This window comes from Salvelinus fontinalis, chromosome 40 (assembly GCF_029448725.1).
Source record: "Salvelinus fontinalis isolate EN_2023a chromosome 40, ASM2944872v1, whole genome shotgun sequence".
Lineage (NCBI taxonomy): Eukaryota > Metazoa > Chordata > Actinopteri > Salmoniformes > Salmonidae > Salvelinus > Salvelinus fontinalis.
Genome location: NC_074704.1, coordinates 9475134 through 9490034, shown reverse-complemented (window position 1 = coordinate 9490034; position 14901 = coordinate 9475134). Strand labels below are relative to the sequence as shown.

Genomic DNA, 14901 nt, shown 5'->3' with positions numbered 1-14901 from the left:
AAGAGATGAGAAAGTGGAAGAAATGATGTGCTTATGACATACAGTAAGGTGTGTTTGTATTACATACTACCGGTGGTAACAGGCTGCTGAAGGGAGGACGGCTCATAATAATGGCTGGAATGGAATGTTATGAACCACATGGAAACCAGGTGTTTGATGTATTTGATACCATTCTACTGACTCCATTCCAACCATTATTATGAGCCGTCCTCCCCTCAGCAGCCTCCACTGGGTAGGAAACATATTCATAAATAATACTTCCTACATTTGAAAGATGTTCATGTACTCTATTTGGGTGTCTTGAAAGTGCGTGTGTTCATGTGTTCCATCCTGTCCTGGTCAGTTCCTGTGTTCTCTAAATGGTCTGTGTGTTCCATCCTGTCCTGGTCAGTTCCTGTGTTCTCTAAATGGTCTGTGTGTTCCATCCTGTCCTGGTCAGTTCCTGTGTTCTCTAAATGGTCTGTGTGTTCCATCCTGTCCTGGTCAGTTCCTGTGTTCTCTAAATGGTCTGTGTGTTGCAGCCTGTCCTGGTCAGTTCCTGTGTTCTCTAAATGGTCTGTGTGTTCCATCCTGTCCTGGTCAGTTCCTGTGTCCTCTAAATGGTCTGTGTGTTCCATCCTGTCCTGGTCAGTTCCTGTGTCCTCTAAATGGTCTGTGTGTTCCATCCTGTCCTGGTCAGTTCCTGTGTTCTCTAAATGGTCTGTGTGTTCCATCCTGTCCTGGTCAGTTCCTGTGTTCTCTAAATGGTCTGTGTGTTCCAGCCTGTCCTGGTCTGTTCCTGTGTACTCTAAATGGTCTGTGTGTTCCATCCTGTCCTGGTCAGTTCCTGTGTTCTCTAAATGGTCTGTGTGTTCCAGCCTGTCCTGGTCAGTTCCTGTGTTCTCTAAATGGTCTGTGTGTTGCAGCTTGTCCTGGTCAGTTCCTGTGTACTCTAAATGTTCTGTGTGTTCCATCCTGTCCTGGTCAGTTCCTGTGTTCTCTAAATGGTCTGTGTGTTCCATCCTGTCCTGGTCAGTTCCTGTGTTCTCTAAATTGTCTGTGTGTTGCAGCTTGTCCTGGTCAGTTCCTGTGTACTCTAAATGTTCTGTGTGTTCCAGCCTGTCCTGGTCAGTTCCTGTGTTCTCTAAATGGTCTGTGTGTTCCATCCTGTCCTGGTCAGTTCCTGTGTTCTCTAAATTGTCTGTGTGTTGCAGCCTGTCCTGGTCAGTTCCTGTGTACTCTAAATGGTCTGTGTGTTCCATCCTGTGACGGCATCAAAGACTGCCCCAACGGACTGGACGAGAGGAACTGTGGTCAGTTTACCAAGCTAAAACACATTCATGACATTTAAATTGTGAAACATTTATAAGGCATTTACATTTCATTGAGCCTAGTGCATGTAGCTATGATTGTTCAAAAGGCCAAATCCTCACTGGAAATCCCTGTGGAACTAAAATGTCTTCATACATTACTCAATGACATCTAGCGAGATGAGAGGAACATTCAACAATTAATAAAAATAAATTAGTAATTATAAAAATGTTAAAATGACCTGTTTCAAGTTAGAGACAATCATCGGGCTGTATAGTATATATCACTAGCACCAAATGGCTGATTGATTAACACTCAATGTGTGTGTGTGTGTGTGAATGTGTGTGTGTGTCCCAGTGTGTATAGCCCAGTACCAGTGTCCAGAGGACAGTCAGTGTGTTGACTACTTCAAGGTGTGTGACCAGCACCCAGACTGCCTTGAGGCCATGGATGAAGAGAACTGCACTGAGGGTAGCTGTGTGTGTGTGTGTGTGTGTGTGTGTGTGTGTGTGTGTGTGTGTGTGTGTGTGTGTGTGTGTGTGTGTGTGTGTGTGTGTGTGTGTGTGTGTGTGTGTGTGTGTGTGTGTGTGTGTGTGTGTGTGTGTGTGTACAGGTTTGTGGTGTATTGATACATAATGTGTGTGTGTCTCTAGGTGTGCAGTGTACAGACAAGACGTATGTGTGTATGTGTACAGGTTTGTGGTGTATTGATACATAATGTGTGCGTCTCTCTAGGTGTGCAGTGTACAGACAAGACGTATGTGTGTGTGTGTGTGTGTGTGTGTGTGTACAGGTTTGTGGTGTATTGATACATAATGTGTGTGTGTCTCTAGGTGTGCAGTGTACAGACAAGACGTATGTGTGTGTGTGTGTGTGTGTGTGTGCAGGTTTGTGGTGTATTGATACATAATGTGTGTGTGTCTCTAGGTGTGCAGTGTACAGACAAGACGTATGTGTGTGTGTGTGTGTGTGTGTGTGCAGGTTTGTGGTGTATTGATACATAATGTGTGCGTCTCTCTAGGTGTGCAGTGTACAGACAAGACGTATGTGTGTGTGTGTGTGTGTGTGTGTGTGTGTGTGCAGGTTTGTGGTGTATTGATACATAATGTGTGCGTCTCTCTAGGTGTGCAGTGTACAGACAAGACGTATGTGTGTGTGTGTGTGTGTGCAGGTTTGTGGTGTATTGATACATAATGTGTGCATCTCTCTAGGTGTGCAGTGTACAGACAAGACGTATGTGTGTGTGTGTGTGTGTGTACAGGTTTGTGGTGTATTGATACATAATGTGTGTGTGTCTCTAGGTGTGCAGTGTACAGACAAGACGTATGTGTGTGTGTGTGTGTGTGTGTGCAGGTTTGTGGTGTATTGATACATAATGTGTGTGTGTCTCTAGGTGTGCAGTGTACAGACAAGACGTGTGTGTGTGTGTGTGTGTGTGCAGGTTTGTGGTGTATTGATACATAATGTGTGCGTCTCTCTAGGTGTGCAGTGTACAGACAAGACGTATGTGTGTGTGTGTGTGTGTGTGTGTGTGTGTGCAGGTTTGTGGTGTATTGATACATAATGTGTGCGTCTCTCTAGGTGTGCAGTGTACAGACAAGACGTATGTGTGTGTGTGTGTGTGTGCAGGTTTGTGGTGTATTGATACATAATGTGTGCGTCTCTCTAGGTGTGCAGTGTACAGACAAGACGTATGTGTGTGTGTGTGTGTGTGTGTGCAGGTTTGTGGTGTATTGATACATAATGTGTGCGTCTCTCTAGGTGTGCAGTGTACAGACAAGACGTATGTGTGTGCTGACGGGACGTGTCTGAAGAAGCCTAACCCAGAGTGTGACTTCATCACCGACTGTCCTGATGCCTCCGATGAGAGACACTGTGGTGAGAGAAGGAGACACACACACACGCACGCACGCACGCACGCACGCACGCACGCACGCACACACACACACACACACACACACACACACACACACACACACACACACACACACACACACACACACACACACACACACACACACACACACTACAATCTCTCTCTCATGCTCATTTATGTATCTCTGTTTGTGTGTGTGTGCGTATCTGATTGCGTTTCTGTGTGTGTGTGTTTGCGTGTGTGTGTGTTTGTGTTTCCGTACCTGTGTGTGTGTCCTCTTGCCAGACTGTGGTCTGAGGCAGTTCACCAGTCGCATTGTGGGAGGAGTCAACGCTACTGAAGGGGAGTGGCCATGGCAGGTCAGCCTTCAGATCGGTGGACGTCATGTCTGTGGGGGGGCTCTGGTCTCCAGCCAATGGGTGGTCTCCGCTGCCCACTGTTTCTATGACGACCGGTGAGTACAGGAACAGAGCAACAAGAAGTGTTGTTTTTGTTTTAATGTTGTTTTACTTCTTGTTGTCTACGATTCTCTTTTCCCTTATTCTCCTTAACCTCCTCTCCTCTCCTCTCCTCTCCTCCTCTCCTCTCCTTCTCCCTCGCCTCTCCTCTCCTCTTGACTCTCCGTCTCATCTCCTCTCTGCTCCTCTCGTCTCCTCTTCTCGACTCCTCTCCTCTCCTTCCCCTCTGCTCTCCTCTCCTCTCGACCCCTCTCCTCTCCTCTCCTCTCCCCTCCCTCCGTCCCTCTCTTTCCCCCTCCACCACCTCAAGTCTTTACTTCCCTAGCGTGTAAACAGGAAGAGAGAGAATGAAAATGTTCCCTCTCTCCCCATCCATCTCCCCCCTCTCCCCAGTCTCTCTCCCAGAGCGTGGACGGTCTACCTAGGTAAGTTCCTATTGAACCGCAGCAGTCAGCTGGAGGATGCCATTCGGGTGCAACAGATCCTCCTGCACCAGTACTACGATGACGAGACACACGATTATGACTTGGCTTTGCTGCGACTGGAGAGACCTGCAGCTCCAGGGACCCTGACCCAGCCCGCCTGCCTGCCATCACCTACACACCAGCAAGAACCTGAGCTGCTCTGTTGGGTCACGGGCTGGGGGGCGCTACGTGAAGGAGGTGAGGAGGGTGGGAGGGAGGGTGTTTAGAGACGTTTTATAAAGGCAAAGATCTTCTCATGTATTCAGTTCTATATAGTCCTCCAAACACTTGCAGCAGCACAAATACTTACAAAACAAGAGAGCAAAAAAAACGAAAATGTATTTTAAGAAAGGTAACCTATCATGCCCAATACGCTTCCACCAGTTGGATGAACAGTAAAGCTTGATTCCAGATAAGGAAGACTACCTGTAACTCTCCATGGAAACACTGTGATTGACCTCTAATCTTTGACCTCTATCCTCTGACCCCAGGCACTCCCAGTAACGTGCTGCAGAAGGTGGACGTGCGTCTGGTGAGCGAGGAGGCCTGCTTCCGTTCCTACGGTTACATGGTCACTCCCAGGATGTTGTGCGCCGGCTACCGCAGCGGAGAGAAGGATGCCTGTCAGGTACAGGAAGTGATTTTAGAGTAGACCACAGATTGATTGGTTGGCACCTCAGGTGAGGGAGGGTACAGGAAGTGATTTTAGAGTAGACCACAGATTGATTGGTTGGCACCTCAGGTGAGGGAGGGTACAGGAAGTGATTTTAGAGTAGACCACAGATTGATTGGTTGGCACCTCAGGTGAGGGAGGGTACAGGAAGTGATTTTAGAGTAGACCACAGATTAATTGGTTGGCACCTCAGGTGAGGGAGGGTACAGGAAGTGATTTTAGAGTAGACCACAGATTGATTGGTTGGCACCTCAGGTGAGGGAAGGTACAGGAAGTGATTTTAGAGTAGACCACAGATTGATTGGTTGGCACCTCAGGTGAGGGAGGGTACAGGAAGTGATTTTAGAGTAGACCACAGATTGATTGGTTGGCACCTCAGGTGAGGGAAGGTACAGGAAGTGATTTTAGAGTAGACCACAGATTGATTGGTTGGCACCTCAGGTGAGGGAGGGTACAGGAAGTGATTTTAGAGTAGACCACAGATTGATTGGTTGGCACCTCAGGTGAGGGAGGGTACAGGGGGTTTCTGAGTAGTAGGAGCCGGGAAAAGAGAAAGCAGCAAGTTCAATGTTCTCTAATATCTGAACCTTTCTGCATCGTTCAGCTAATTGAAAACTTTTTCATCATCTCTCTCTTACTTTCTCTATGCCGCCTCCTCCCCCTTCCTTCCCCGTGTCTCTCTTTCTCTCACTCTCTCTCTCTGTCGCTCTCTCGCTCTGTCTCTCTCTTACTTTGTCTATGCTGACTCACTCCCCCTTCTTTCCCCTGTCTCTCTTTCTCTCACTCTCTCTCACTCTCTCTCACTCTCTCTCTGTCTCTCTCTCGCTCTGTCTCTCTTTTACTTTGTCTATGCTGCCTCCCTCCCCCTTCCTTCCCCTGTCTCTCTGTCCCTCCCTCCCTTTCCCAGGGTGACTCGGGCGGTCCGTTGGTCTGCCAGGAAAACTCGGGTCGTTGGTTCCTAGCGGGCGTGGTCAGCTGGGGAAAGGGGTGTGGCCGGGCCGACTACTACGGCGTCTACACCCGCGTCACCAAACTCACCGGCTGGATCAAAGAACACATCTCTGGACCTGGCTGACCTTCATCATTCTCACCATCATCATCATCCCAAAACATTGTTATCGTGTAGTAATTGTTGTGATCTATTCTCTGTGTCAGTCCTTAGTACATTTTGTCCATCAGGGTTTTAACAGTGTCATTGACCTTCTGGCAGTCTGGCACCAAAGTTCATCAACCTAACAAGCAGACTTTCTGGCTCCTCTGGGCAAATACACACTCTGCAGTATTGGGCTCTACATCCAACACTGCCACCTAGTGGAAGCTGTTAGAATTACAACATAATTAAGTACTACCATACCAACGCAATTCAAATCTGGACCTTAAAGCTCCACTGTTTTTGTTCATTCGTCCCCTAATCAGGGACTGATTTACACCTGGGACACCAGGTGTGTGCAATCAATTATCAGGTATAACAGAAAACCAGCAGTACTCTGGACCTCGTTGGGTCAGATTTGAATGCACCTGCAATCGGCCTTGATTCCTTCATCGAATGTTTGTCTGTTTATATACTGCTGTGGATTGGAATATGGGTTATGCACAGATCATTTCAGTCAGTGCACTACACTTGAAATGCTGATTGCTTTCAGTTTATTTCATTACATGATCTAAGGTTTCTGATGAAAGCGATTGAAGGCCGAAACGTCCATCTTTATAATGGTGAGCGTGAGTTGCGCCGTTTCCTTTTCAATTACAGGATGTTCCTCATTGAAAATTAGAGCTTGTAAACCTTTCAGAACATGAGGGAATCCTAACTGGCCCCCTATTCCCTCTGGGCTCTGGTTTAAAGTAGTGCACTATAATGTGAATAGGGCACCATTTGGAACGCCAACCATGAGGGTGGGAGTCATCATGAGGTTTCATCAATAAACCAGTAGAACTGAAAGGGTATCATTGGAGTGTTAAATTAGAACGGGATATGTTTCTGAGTTAGGTCTGGTACCCAGAGAGAGTCTAGTATATTACAGACAGAAAACACACATACACCAGTGGAGGCTGTTGAGGGAAGGACGGCTCATAATAAAGGAGTCAATGGAATGGTATGAGCCACATGGAAACCACGTGTTTGATACCATTCCACTGACTCCATTCCAACCATTATTATGAACCGTCCTCCCCTCAGCAGCCTCCACTGATACACACACAGACACACACACACACACACATATATACAAACACCACCATAACAAGAGGTAAACAAGAGCTGCAGGACTCATTAATTAATAACGATGAGTATTATTAGAGAGAGAGAGAGAACACCTCAGGCTGGTATTGCCACTGTATTGCAGTATGGCACTGCTGTCTGGCACTGTGTGTGTGTGTGTGTGTGCCCCTCAGTAAAGCGTTGGGTGGGGTCAGAGATAGTTGTGGTTGCCTAGTCTGTAATTACAGCTATATAGCTGGAGCCAGTCTGTGCATGTGTGTGTGTGTGTGTGCATGTGCGAGTGATAGTGTGTGTGTGTGCGTGTGTGTGTGTGTGTGTGTGTGCCATTCTGTCTCATAGTGTAAAAACAAACTTCACTCTTTCAAAAAATGTCTTTAATACACAAAAACGTATAGAATATACTGTATAGAATATAAACATCAATAGTATTCATGTATAAGACAAATAGCACATGTACATATAAACATACAATTTAGCACCCATCGATGTAGTTTTTTTAAGCACCAATTTACTGACATCATTCCTTGAGATTATAAAAGTTTACTAGCGTTAGTCTGATCAATCAATCAATCAATCAATCAAAAATCGAAATAGTTATATTCCTAATTGTGCCTATATTCTAATTACCCATAATTCATTAAGAAGCTCCTCGACTCCCTCTTGTTAATGACCCTGTTTTAGTCCAGATAGAAGTCGCCCTTAGGTACAGATCTAGGATCAGTTTTCCCTCACCCAATCCTATCCGTAATCATCATTAGGAAGGACAATGCAACAACGTCTCCTCTTGAACTAGCCCCCTGCTGACATCACAAATTCAAGTCATTATCCAGTCATTAGGTAGAATAGTCTATGTAATATTATGTCAAATAGGGGGCGCTTATATTGGTCCTGTTTCACACATGTACAAGTGTGGTGGCCAGTGGGAATGTGTTTCTTACTTATTCCACTCCTCCTGAGACCCTCTCAGACAGTGGGGTTACAGACAGGGATCCGACATGATTGGGGTTGAGACCCTCTCAGACAGTGGGGTTACAGACAGGGATCCGACATGATTGGGGTTGAGACCCTCTCAGACAGTGGGGTTACAGACAGGGATCCGACATGATTGGGGTTGAGACCCTCTCAGACAGTGGGGTTACAGACAGGGATCCGACATGGTTGGGGTTGAGACCCTCTCAGACAGTGGGGTTACAGACAGGGATCTGACATGGTTGGGGTTGAGACCCTCTCAGACAGTGGGGTTACAGACAGGGATCCGACATGATTAGAGGCAACCCTGGAGCAATTAGGGGTTGAGAGCCTCTCAACGGCAGATCAACAGATTCAAACTAACAACCTTTTGGTTACCGGCCTAACGTTCTAACCTCTACCTGCCACCCTAAAAATCACTCTGTAACTCTATCTATTAAAGCTTCTACAAGGGAACAGAGAGAGAGAGAGAGAAGAGGGAGAGAGAGAGAAGAGGGAGAGGATTGAGAAAAAGAGAGAGATTATTTTGGAATTTGTGAGTGTAATATTTACTGTTCACTTTTTATTGTTAATTTCACTTTTGTTTATGCATTTTACTTGCTTTGACAATGTAAACATGTCTCCCATGCTAATAAAGCCCCTTGAATTGAATTGTGAGAGTGAGAGTGAGAGAGTGAGAGAGTGAGAGTGAGAGAGTGAGAGAGAGAGAGTGTGAGAGTGAGAGAGAGAGAGAGAGAGAGAGAGAGAGAGAGAGAGAGAGAGAGAGAGAGAGTATAGTGGATAAACTTGTTAAAGGTCTGTGTATGTCTGCAACTGTATCACTCCTGAAACGCTGACAACTGGTGCTTTCATTAAAACAGCCAGCTGTGCTTTACAAACTATCCTTCTGATACACTGAGTAGGCAGCCTTTCCCTTTAACAAACTGTAACTGGTTTATACTGTGTAACACAGTGAGGGAAATAGACAAACACTACAGCTAGGTTGGAGGTAGAAACCAGTGCTGTGTTACCCCCTGCCTTTGACCCTGTGTGATTAAGTCCCTGATACATGCATACCATTACTCAACCGCTCTCTCTCTCTATCTCTCTCTCTCTGTCTCTCTCTCTCTCTCTCTCTCTCTCTCTCTCTCTCTCTCTGTCTCTCTCTCTCTCTCTCTGTCTCTCTCTGTCTCTCTCTCTCTGTCTCTCTCTCTCTGTCTCTCTCTCTCTCTCTGTCTCTCTCTCTGTGTCTCTCTCCCTCTCCCTCTGTCTCTCTCTCTCTCTCTCTCACTCTCTCTCTCTCTCTCTCTCTCTCCTTTCAGGCCCTCTCTGTGTGTGTTTGTGTTGGCAACAGCCTCTTAAGCGCGGTAGGTAAAATCCCTACATCCAACAAGCCTGCCAAGAAAGCCTCACACACACACACACACACACACACACACACACACACACACACACACACACACACACACACACACACACACACACACACACACACACACACACACACACACACACACACACACACACACACACACACACACACGTGCAGGCATGCCAAACACACAAAGAGAGAAGGAGAGCCAAGGAAGCTTCACTCCCCTCAACCTCAGGGGGGAGAAGCTTTAGACAGCCCCAGGTTCTCCTCCCACACAATAAGATGTGCTGCTGTTACTGTTAGTCGTTGTTATCATGCCGCTCCTACTAATACACTGTGTCTGAAAGGAGGATCATTACCACATATTTACATATATCTGGTTTACTTTAGACCAGAGAATGTTCCCACAGGAAAAACAACATTGATTTACATGAGACTCGGCAGCTCCTCCTCAGTTCTCTACTGTATGTTTACATTAGTTAGTTTACACTAGAAAAGGCCGATCTTCGAGATGTCCTATCTTGAGGGGTCGTGACCCCACTCTCCCATCTGGGATACATTCTCAAAGATTTTCTGCCTTACCCTTTCTACCTTTCTATTTCCCTCTCTCCTTCTCTCTCATGAGAATTCAGTATCCTCTCGCTCTCTCTCTCTTCCATTCACCCTTTTTCCCTTTCTCTCATCCTCCTTCATTCTCTCTTCTTCTACCCCGTTTTCTTTCCTCTCTACTATTCTCCTCTCCCTCTCTGTCTCCTTCTTCTCCCCCTCTTTCCTTCTCTCAGGGTAGTGCGGTCAGTCAGAGGTCTGGTTGTCATTAGCTTCCTGTTACTGACTTAAAGAAAAACAGCCCCGACAAAGAGAGAGAGAGAGAGAGAGAGTGAGGGACGGAGGATGAGAGAGAGAGGGACGGCCAGAGGATGAAAGAGAGAGAGATGGGGAGAGAGAGCAAGAGAGGGACTGAGGGAGAAGGAGAGAGAGACAGAGAGAGACAGAGATGGAGAGAGAGAGCAACAGAGGGAGAGGAAGAGCAAGAGAGAGGGAGAGAGGAGAGAGACCAAGAGGGAGAGAGGAGAGAGAGGGAGAGGAGAGAGGGAGAGAGGAGAGAGAGGGAGAGGAGAGAGAGAGGAGAGAGAGAGATAGCGAGGGTGTTAGAGAGAAAGCTGTGACTTACTTTGACGCAGGGGGAAATCGGACGTCATTGATGTCATTGACAACTCTCGCTAACACTCTGCTTGAACCCTTCTCCAGAAACCTGTCTTGTAAACATGCCATGAGCATGATATAACATACGTCATAACCTGTCATACCAACTCCTCCCAGCCGCCCTCCCATCTAAACCTTGAACTCTAACAGCAGTAACTGCAGGAGTTTTATCAACACTATTTCACAGGTAACATAACACTACAACTTACTTTATGGCTCATTTTATAGAGCATGGCGTTTATCGGATAGTGGGGCGATTCAAAGCTACTTTACTGTTTAGCTCAGATAGAGTAGTTCCTGTTATGAACTGGGTCCATGTCTTTAATGATGCTGTAAAAGGCTCTAAGTGCTGCTAAATACAAGAGAACTACACAACCGTCTAATAGGACTAATAAAATGCATCTAGGAAGGAACATGAGTTCTGCTGCTTTTCCCTTTTACTGTAGCCTGGTTCCAGATCTGTTTGTACTGTCTTGCAATGGTCATTGTCATGCCAAACAGCACAAACTGATCTGGGACCAGGCTAGTTTTAGCGAGCTCGTCTACCAACAACTCGCAGAGGACTCCTTGAAAGTGCATCTGCATTCGTAGAGATCGTAGGAAACAGAACGAGTGTGTGAACGAGGTTATAAATGGCTGTGTTTTGGGGCACAGGGGAAATACTAATAACCCAATCCACAAGGCTTTATGCTGTTCTGCCTCCTGGGTACAGCAAACCAACTGTGTCAACTTCTGCTCTTGGTTTTGAGTGATATTCAGGAACTAGGTACTAACAGTACAACAGCCATAGGATGTACATCACTATGGTACTCTATTAAATTGGCTACAGAGCTATTGACTAGGGAATTACACCACTAAAGCCTCTTCTAATTGGCTACAGAGATATTGACTAGGGAATTACACCACTAAAGCCTCTTCTAATTGGCTACAGAGCTATTGACTAGGGAATTGCACCACTAAAGCCTCTTCTAATTGGCTACAGAGCTATTGACTAGGGAATTGCACCACTAAAGCCTCTTCTAATTGGCTACATAGCTATTGCCTAGGGAACTACACCAGTAAAGCCTCTTCTAATTGGCTACAGAGCTATCTAGTCATGGCCTAATACACCAGTTGGTCTCTCCTCTATCTCCAGTTTAGCCCCAGTCCCTGTGGACTGAGGATGGAATTAGCAGTAATACTAGAGATATGGTCGTCCATCTGGCAACCAATTCAACCGTCACCATCCAAACCACATGTTGTTGATGTTTGTCTTCTCTTCAGCTTTCAGTTGGGTTTTTCATTGGAGCTGTCAGACACAACTGATCATCCCAGACTGCACCCATATTCCCTACACAGTGCACTACTATGACATACTAGGACACACCTTATATTCCCTATGTAGTGCACTACTATGACATACTAGGACACGCCTTATATTCCCTACACAGTGCACTACTATGACATACTAAGACACGCCTTATATTCCCTACACAGTGCACTACTATGACATACTAGGACACACCTTATATTCCCTATGTAGTGCACTACTATGACATACTAGGACACGCCTTATATTCCCTACACAGTGCACTACTATGACATACTAGGACACACCTTATATTCCCTACACAGTGCACTACTATGACATACTAGGACACGCCTTATATTCCCTACACAGTGCACTACTATGACATACTAGGACACGCCTTATATTCCCTACACAGTGCACTACTATGACATACTAGGACACGCCTTATATTCCCTACACAGTGCACTACTATGACATACTAGGACACACCTTATATTCCCTACACAGTGCACTACTATGACATACTAGGACACGCCTTATATTCCCTACACAGTGCACTACTATGACATACTAGGACACGCCTTATATTCCCTACACAGTGCACTACTATGACATACTAGGACACACCTTATATTCCCTACACAGTGCACTACTATGACATACTAGGACACGCCTTATATTCCCTACACAGTGCACTACTATGACATACTAGGACACGCCTTATATTCCCTACACAGTGCACTACTATGCCATACTAGGACACACCTCATATTCCCTGCACAGTGCACTACTATGACATACTAGGACACACCTTATATTCCCTACACAGTGCACTACTATGACATACTGGGACACGCCTTATATTCCCTACACAGTGCACTACTATGACATACTAGGACACGCCTTATATTCCCTATGTAGTGCACTACTATGACATACTAGGACACGCCTTATATTCCCTACACAGTGCACTACTATGACATACTAGGACACACCTTATATTCCCTACACAGTGCACTACTATGACATACTAGGACACGCCTTATATTCCCTACACAGTGCACTACTATGCCATACTAGGACACACCTCATATTCCCTGCACAGTGCACTACTATGACATACTAGGACACACCTTATATTCCCTACACAGTGCACTACTTTTGGCACCCTATTCCCCATGTATTGCACTACTAGGACATATTCAAATCTTGACAGTAATGAGGGGTTGTATACTCTAACGGTGGGAATTAGGCAGGGGTCAGGAGGTCAGGGTTTGACCTTTAACCTCTAGGTGAAAGATAGAATTCACCTGTTCAACTGACAATGGGGAGTACTGGTTCTAGAAGGTCTGGTTTAGAATGGGCTTCTAGTTTGAATGGGTTTTACAAATGATTGTTTGGTTTATATTTTTCTGATACAGTATGTGTTGTTTTGATACAATGGAATTAGGTATTTCCAGTTTCTGGTGGTAGAGGGGTTAGGGTAAGCCCAGCCTGGATGCAGAACTTTTTCAAACTGCATTCAGCAACAGTACCTTAACAGTTCAGCTAAAACAAAGACCAACTGGCACCCAGGCTAGTGACAAAACGTTTTAGGTAACAAAAATCTATACAAATATTTACATGTTACAAGCTGCTCTGCAGCTGAAAGTAAATCTCTATAAAAACACATAACACTGAGTTATTAATATATATATCAATACAATCTTGCATTACTTACTCAACAATCTCTATATTTTCATTTGATATGGCTGGCATTTTCTCCTTTTCCACTTTTAAAGCTTTCCTCGAGGTCACCATAGCAACAGTTCAATGCAGGGTCCATTGAAGTCTAGTCCCAAAACCAGCCTATGATCAAAAGATGTTGAAAAGACACTGAAAAGACATTGAAAATATGTCTTTTGGTGGGACTAGGACTACACAACACTGGGACTGGGACTACACAACACTGCATAGTGATGCAGCCCACAACCCTCCCCATTCAAAGTACCTGAGAGGAATACATCGTAAGGCAGAGGAAAACGTGTGTGCAGGTCATTTGTATCATTGGCTGCTTTAGGCACAACGGAAGGACAAACAAAATCTAACACAGAGTTTACATTTGGTGAGCACTGAAAGCACCACAAAGGAACAATCAAAATCAACCCAGAGTTTCCATTTGGTGAGCACTGAAGGCACTGCAAAGGGACAACCAAAATCAAACCAGATTTCATTTGAATTTGGTGAGCACTGAAGGCAATATAGGCACAAGCAAAATCTAAAATCCAACACCGGCGCAAGTTCCCTCTCTTCTTTCCTCCTTTTTCATCACTGAACTTTAGGCATGATAAAACAACCTAAATCCAACACAGTTTCCTCCCCCTCTTCCTCCACCCTGATCACTGGACACTAGGCGCCACCAGGTATCCATTAAAGGTAATATAGACATCCACGTCATCACTATAGACGGCGTTCTCCCTCTCCCTCTTGTAGAGCCTGACCCAGACCTCGTCGTTCAGCGCCAGGTCCATCATAACACTCTGACTCTGCATGATGGACCTCTCACTGGGCTGGGCGTACAGGATCACCTGCTCCTTGTCGTTGTGCATCAGGTGGAGGTAGGTCTCCTTGAAGTTCCACGTGTGAATGTTCACGTTGAAGAAGTAGATACCTGGGACGAAGCAGTAGAATTTACCTTCAGAGAAAGGAGGAGAAAGTGATTAGTTAGTGTTAGAGTCAGGTGTTCTAATGCTGGGCTGGAACAAAAACCTGGAAATATGTGATGTTGAAGAAGTTGATCCTGGGACGAAGCAGTAGAATTTACCTTGAGAGAAGAGAAAGTGTTGGAATCAGGTGTTTTATTATTATTAGTGCTGGGCTGGAACAAAAGCCTGCACTCTAGAGACATGGGAGTAGTAGTAGACGCCGCGGACGTAGCAGTAGAATTTACCTTGGAACATGTGGGAAAAAGTGTGTGGGGCCTCCTGAGTGGGGCAGTGGTCTAAGCCACTGCATCGCAGTGCTAGAGGCGTCACTACAGATCCGGGTTCGATACCTGGCTGTGTCGCAGCCGGCCGCGACCGGGAGACCCATGAGACGCCGCACAATTGACCCAGAGGTATCTGG

The 14901-nt window shown here is 45.8% G+C and overlaps 2 protein-coding genes across 2 annotated transcripts in view; one reads left to right on the top strand and one right to left on the bottom strand.

Annotated features, from left to right (window-relative positions):
• The window catches only part of LOC129839949 (transmembrane protease serine 6), a 21875-nt gene extending 13276 nt beyond the window's left edge, over nucleotides 1-8599 (top strand). The window contains exons 12-18 of the mRNA XM_055907673.1: nucleotides 1194-1292; nucleotides 1648-1761; nucleotides 3052-3168; nucleotides 3452-3620; nucleotides 4018-4286; nucleotides 4580-4716; nucleotides 5669-8599. Coding sequence (XP_055763648.1) covers nucleotides 1194-1292; nucleotides 1648-1761; nucleotides 3052-3168; nucleotides 3452-3620; nucleotides 4018-4286; nucleotides 4580-4716; nucleotides 5669-5836 — 1073 coding nt within the window. The 3' untranslated portion in view covers nucleotides 5837-8599. The remainder of the gene's footprint in view (nucleotides 1-1193; nucleotides 1293-1647; nucleotides 1762-3051; nucleotides 3169-3451; nucleotides 3621-4017; nucleotides 4287-4579; nucleotides 4717-5668) is intronic.
• Nucleotides 7336-14901, bottom strand: part of c1qtnf6b (C1q and TNF related 6b) — a 24180-nt gene continuing 16614 nt past the window's right edge. The window contains exon 4 of the mRNA XM_055907729.1: nucleotides 7336-14470. Within this exon, the coding sequence (XP_055763704.1) occupies nucleotides 14175-14470 (296 nt within the window). The 3' untranslated portion in view covers nucleotides 7336-14174. The remainder of the gene's footprint in view (nucleotides 14471-14901) is intronic.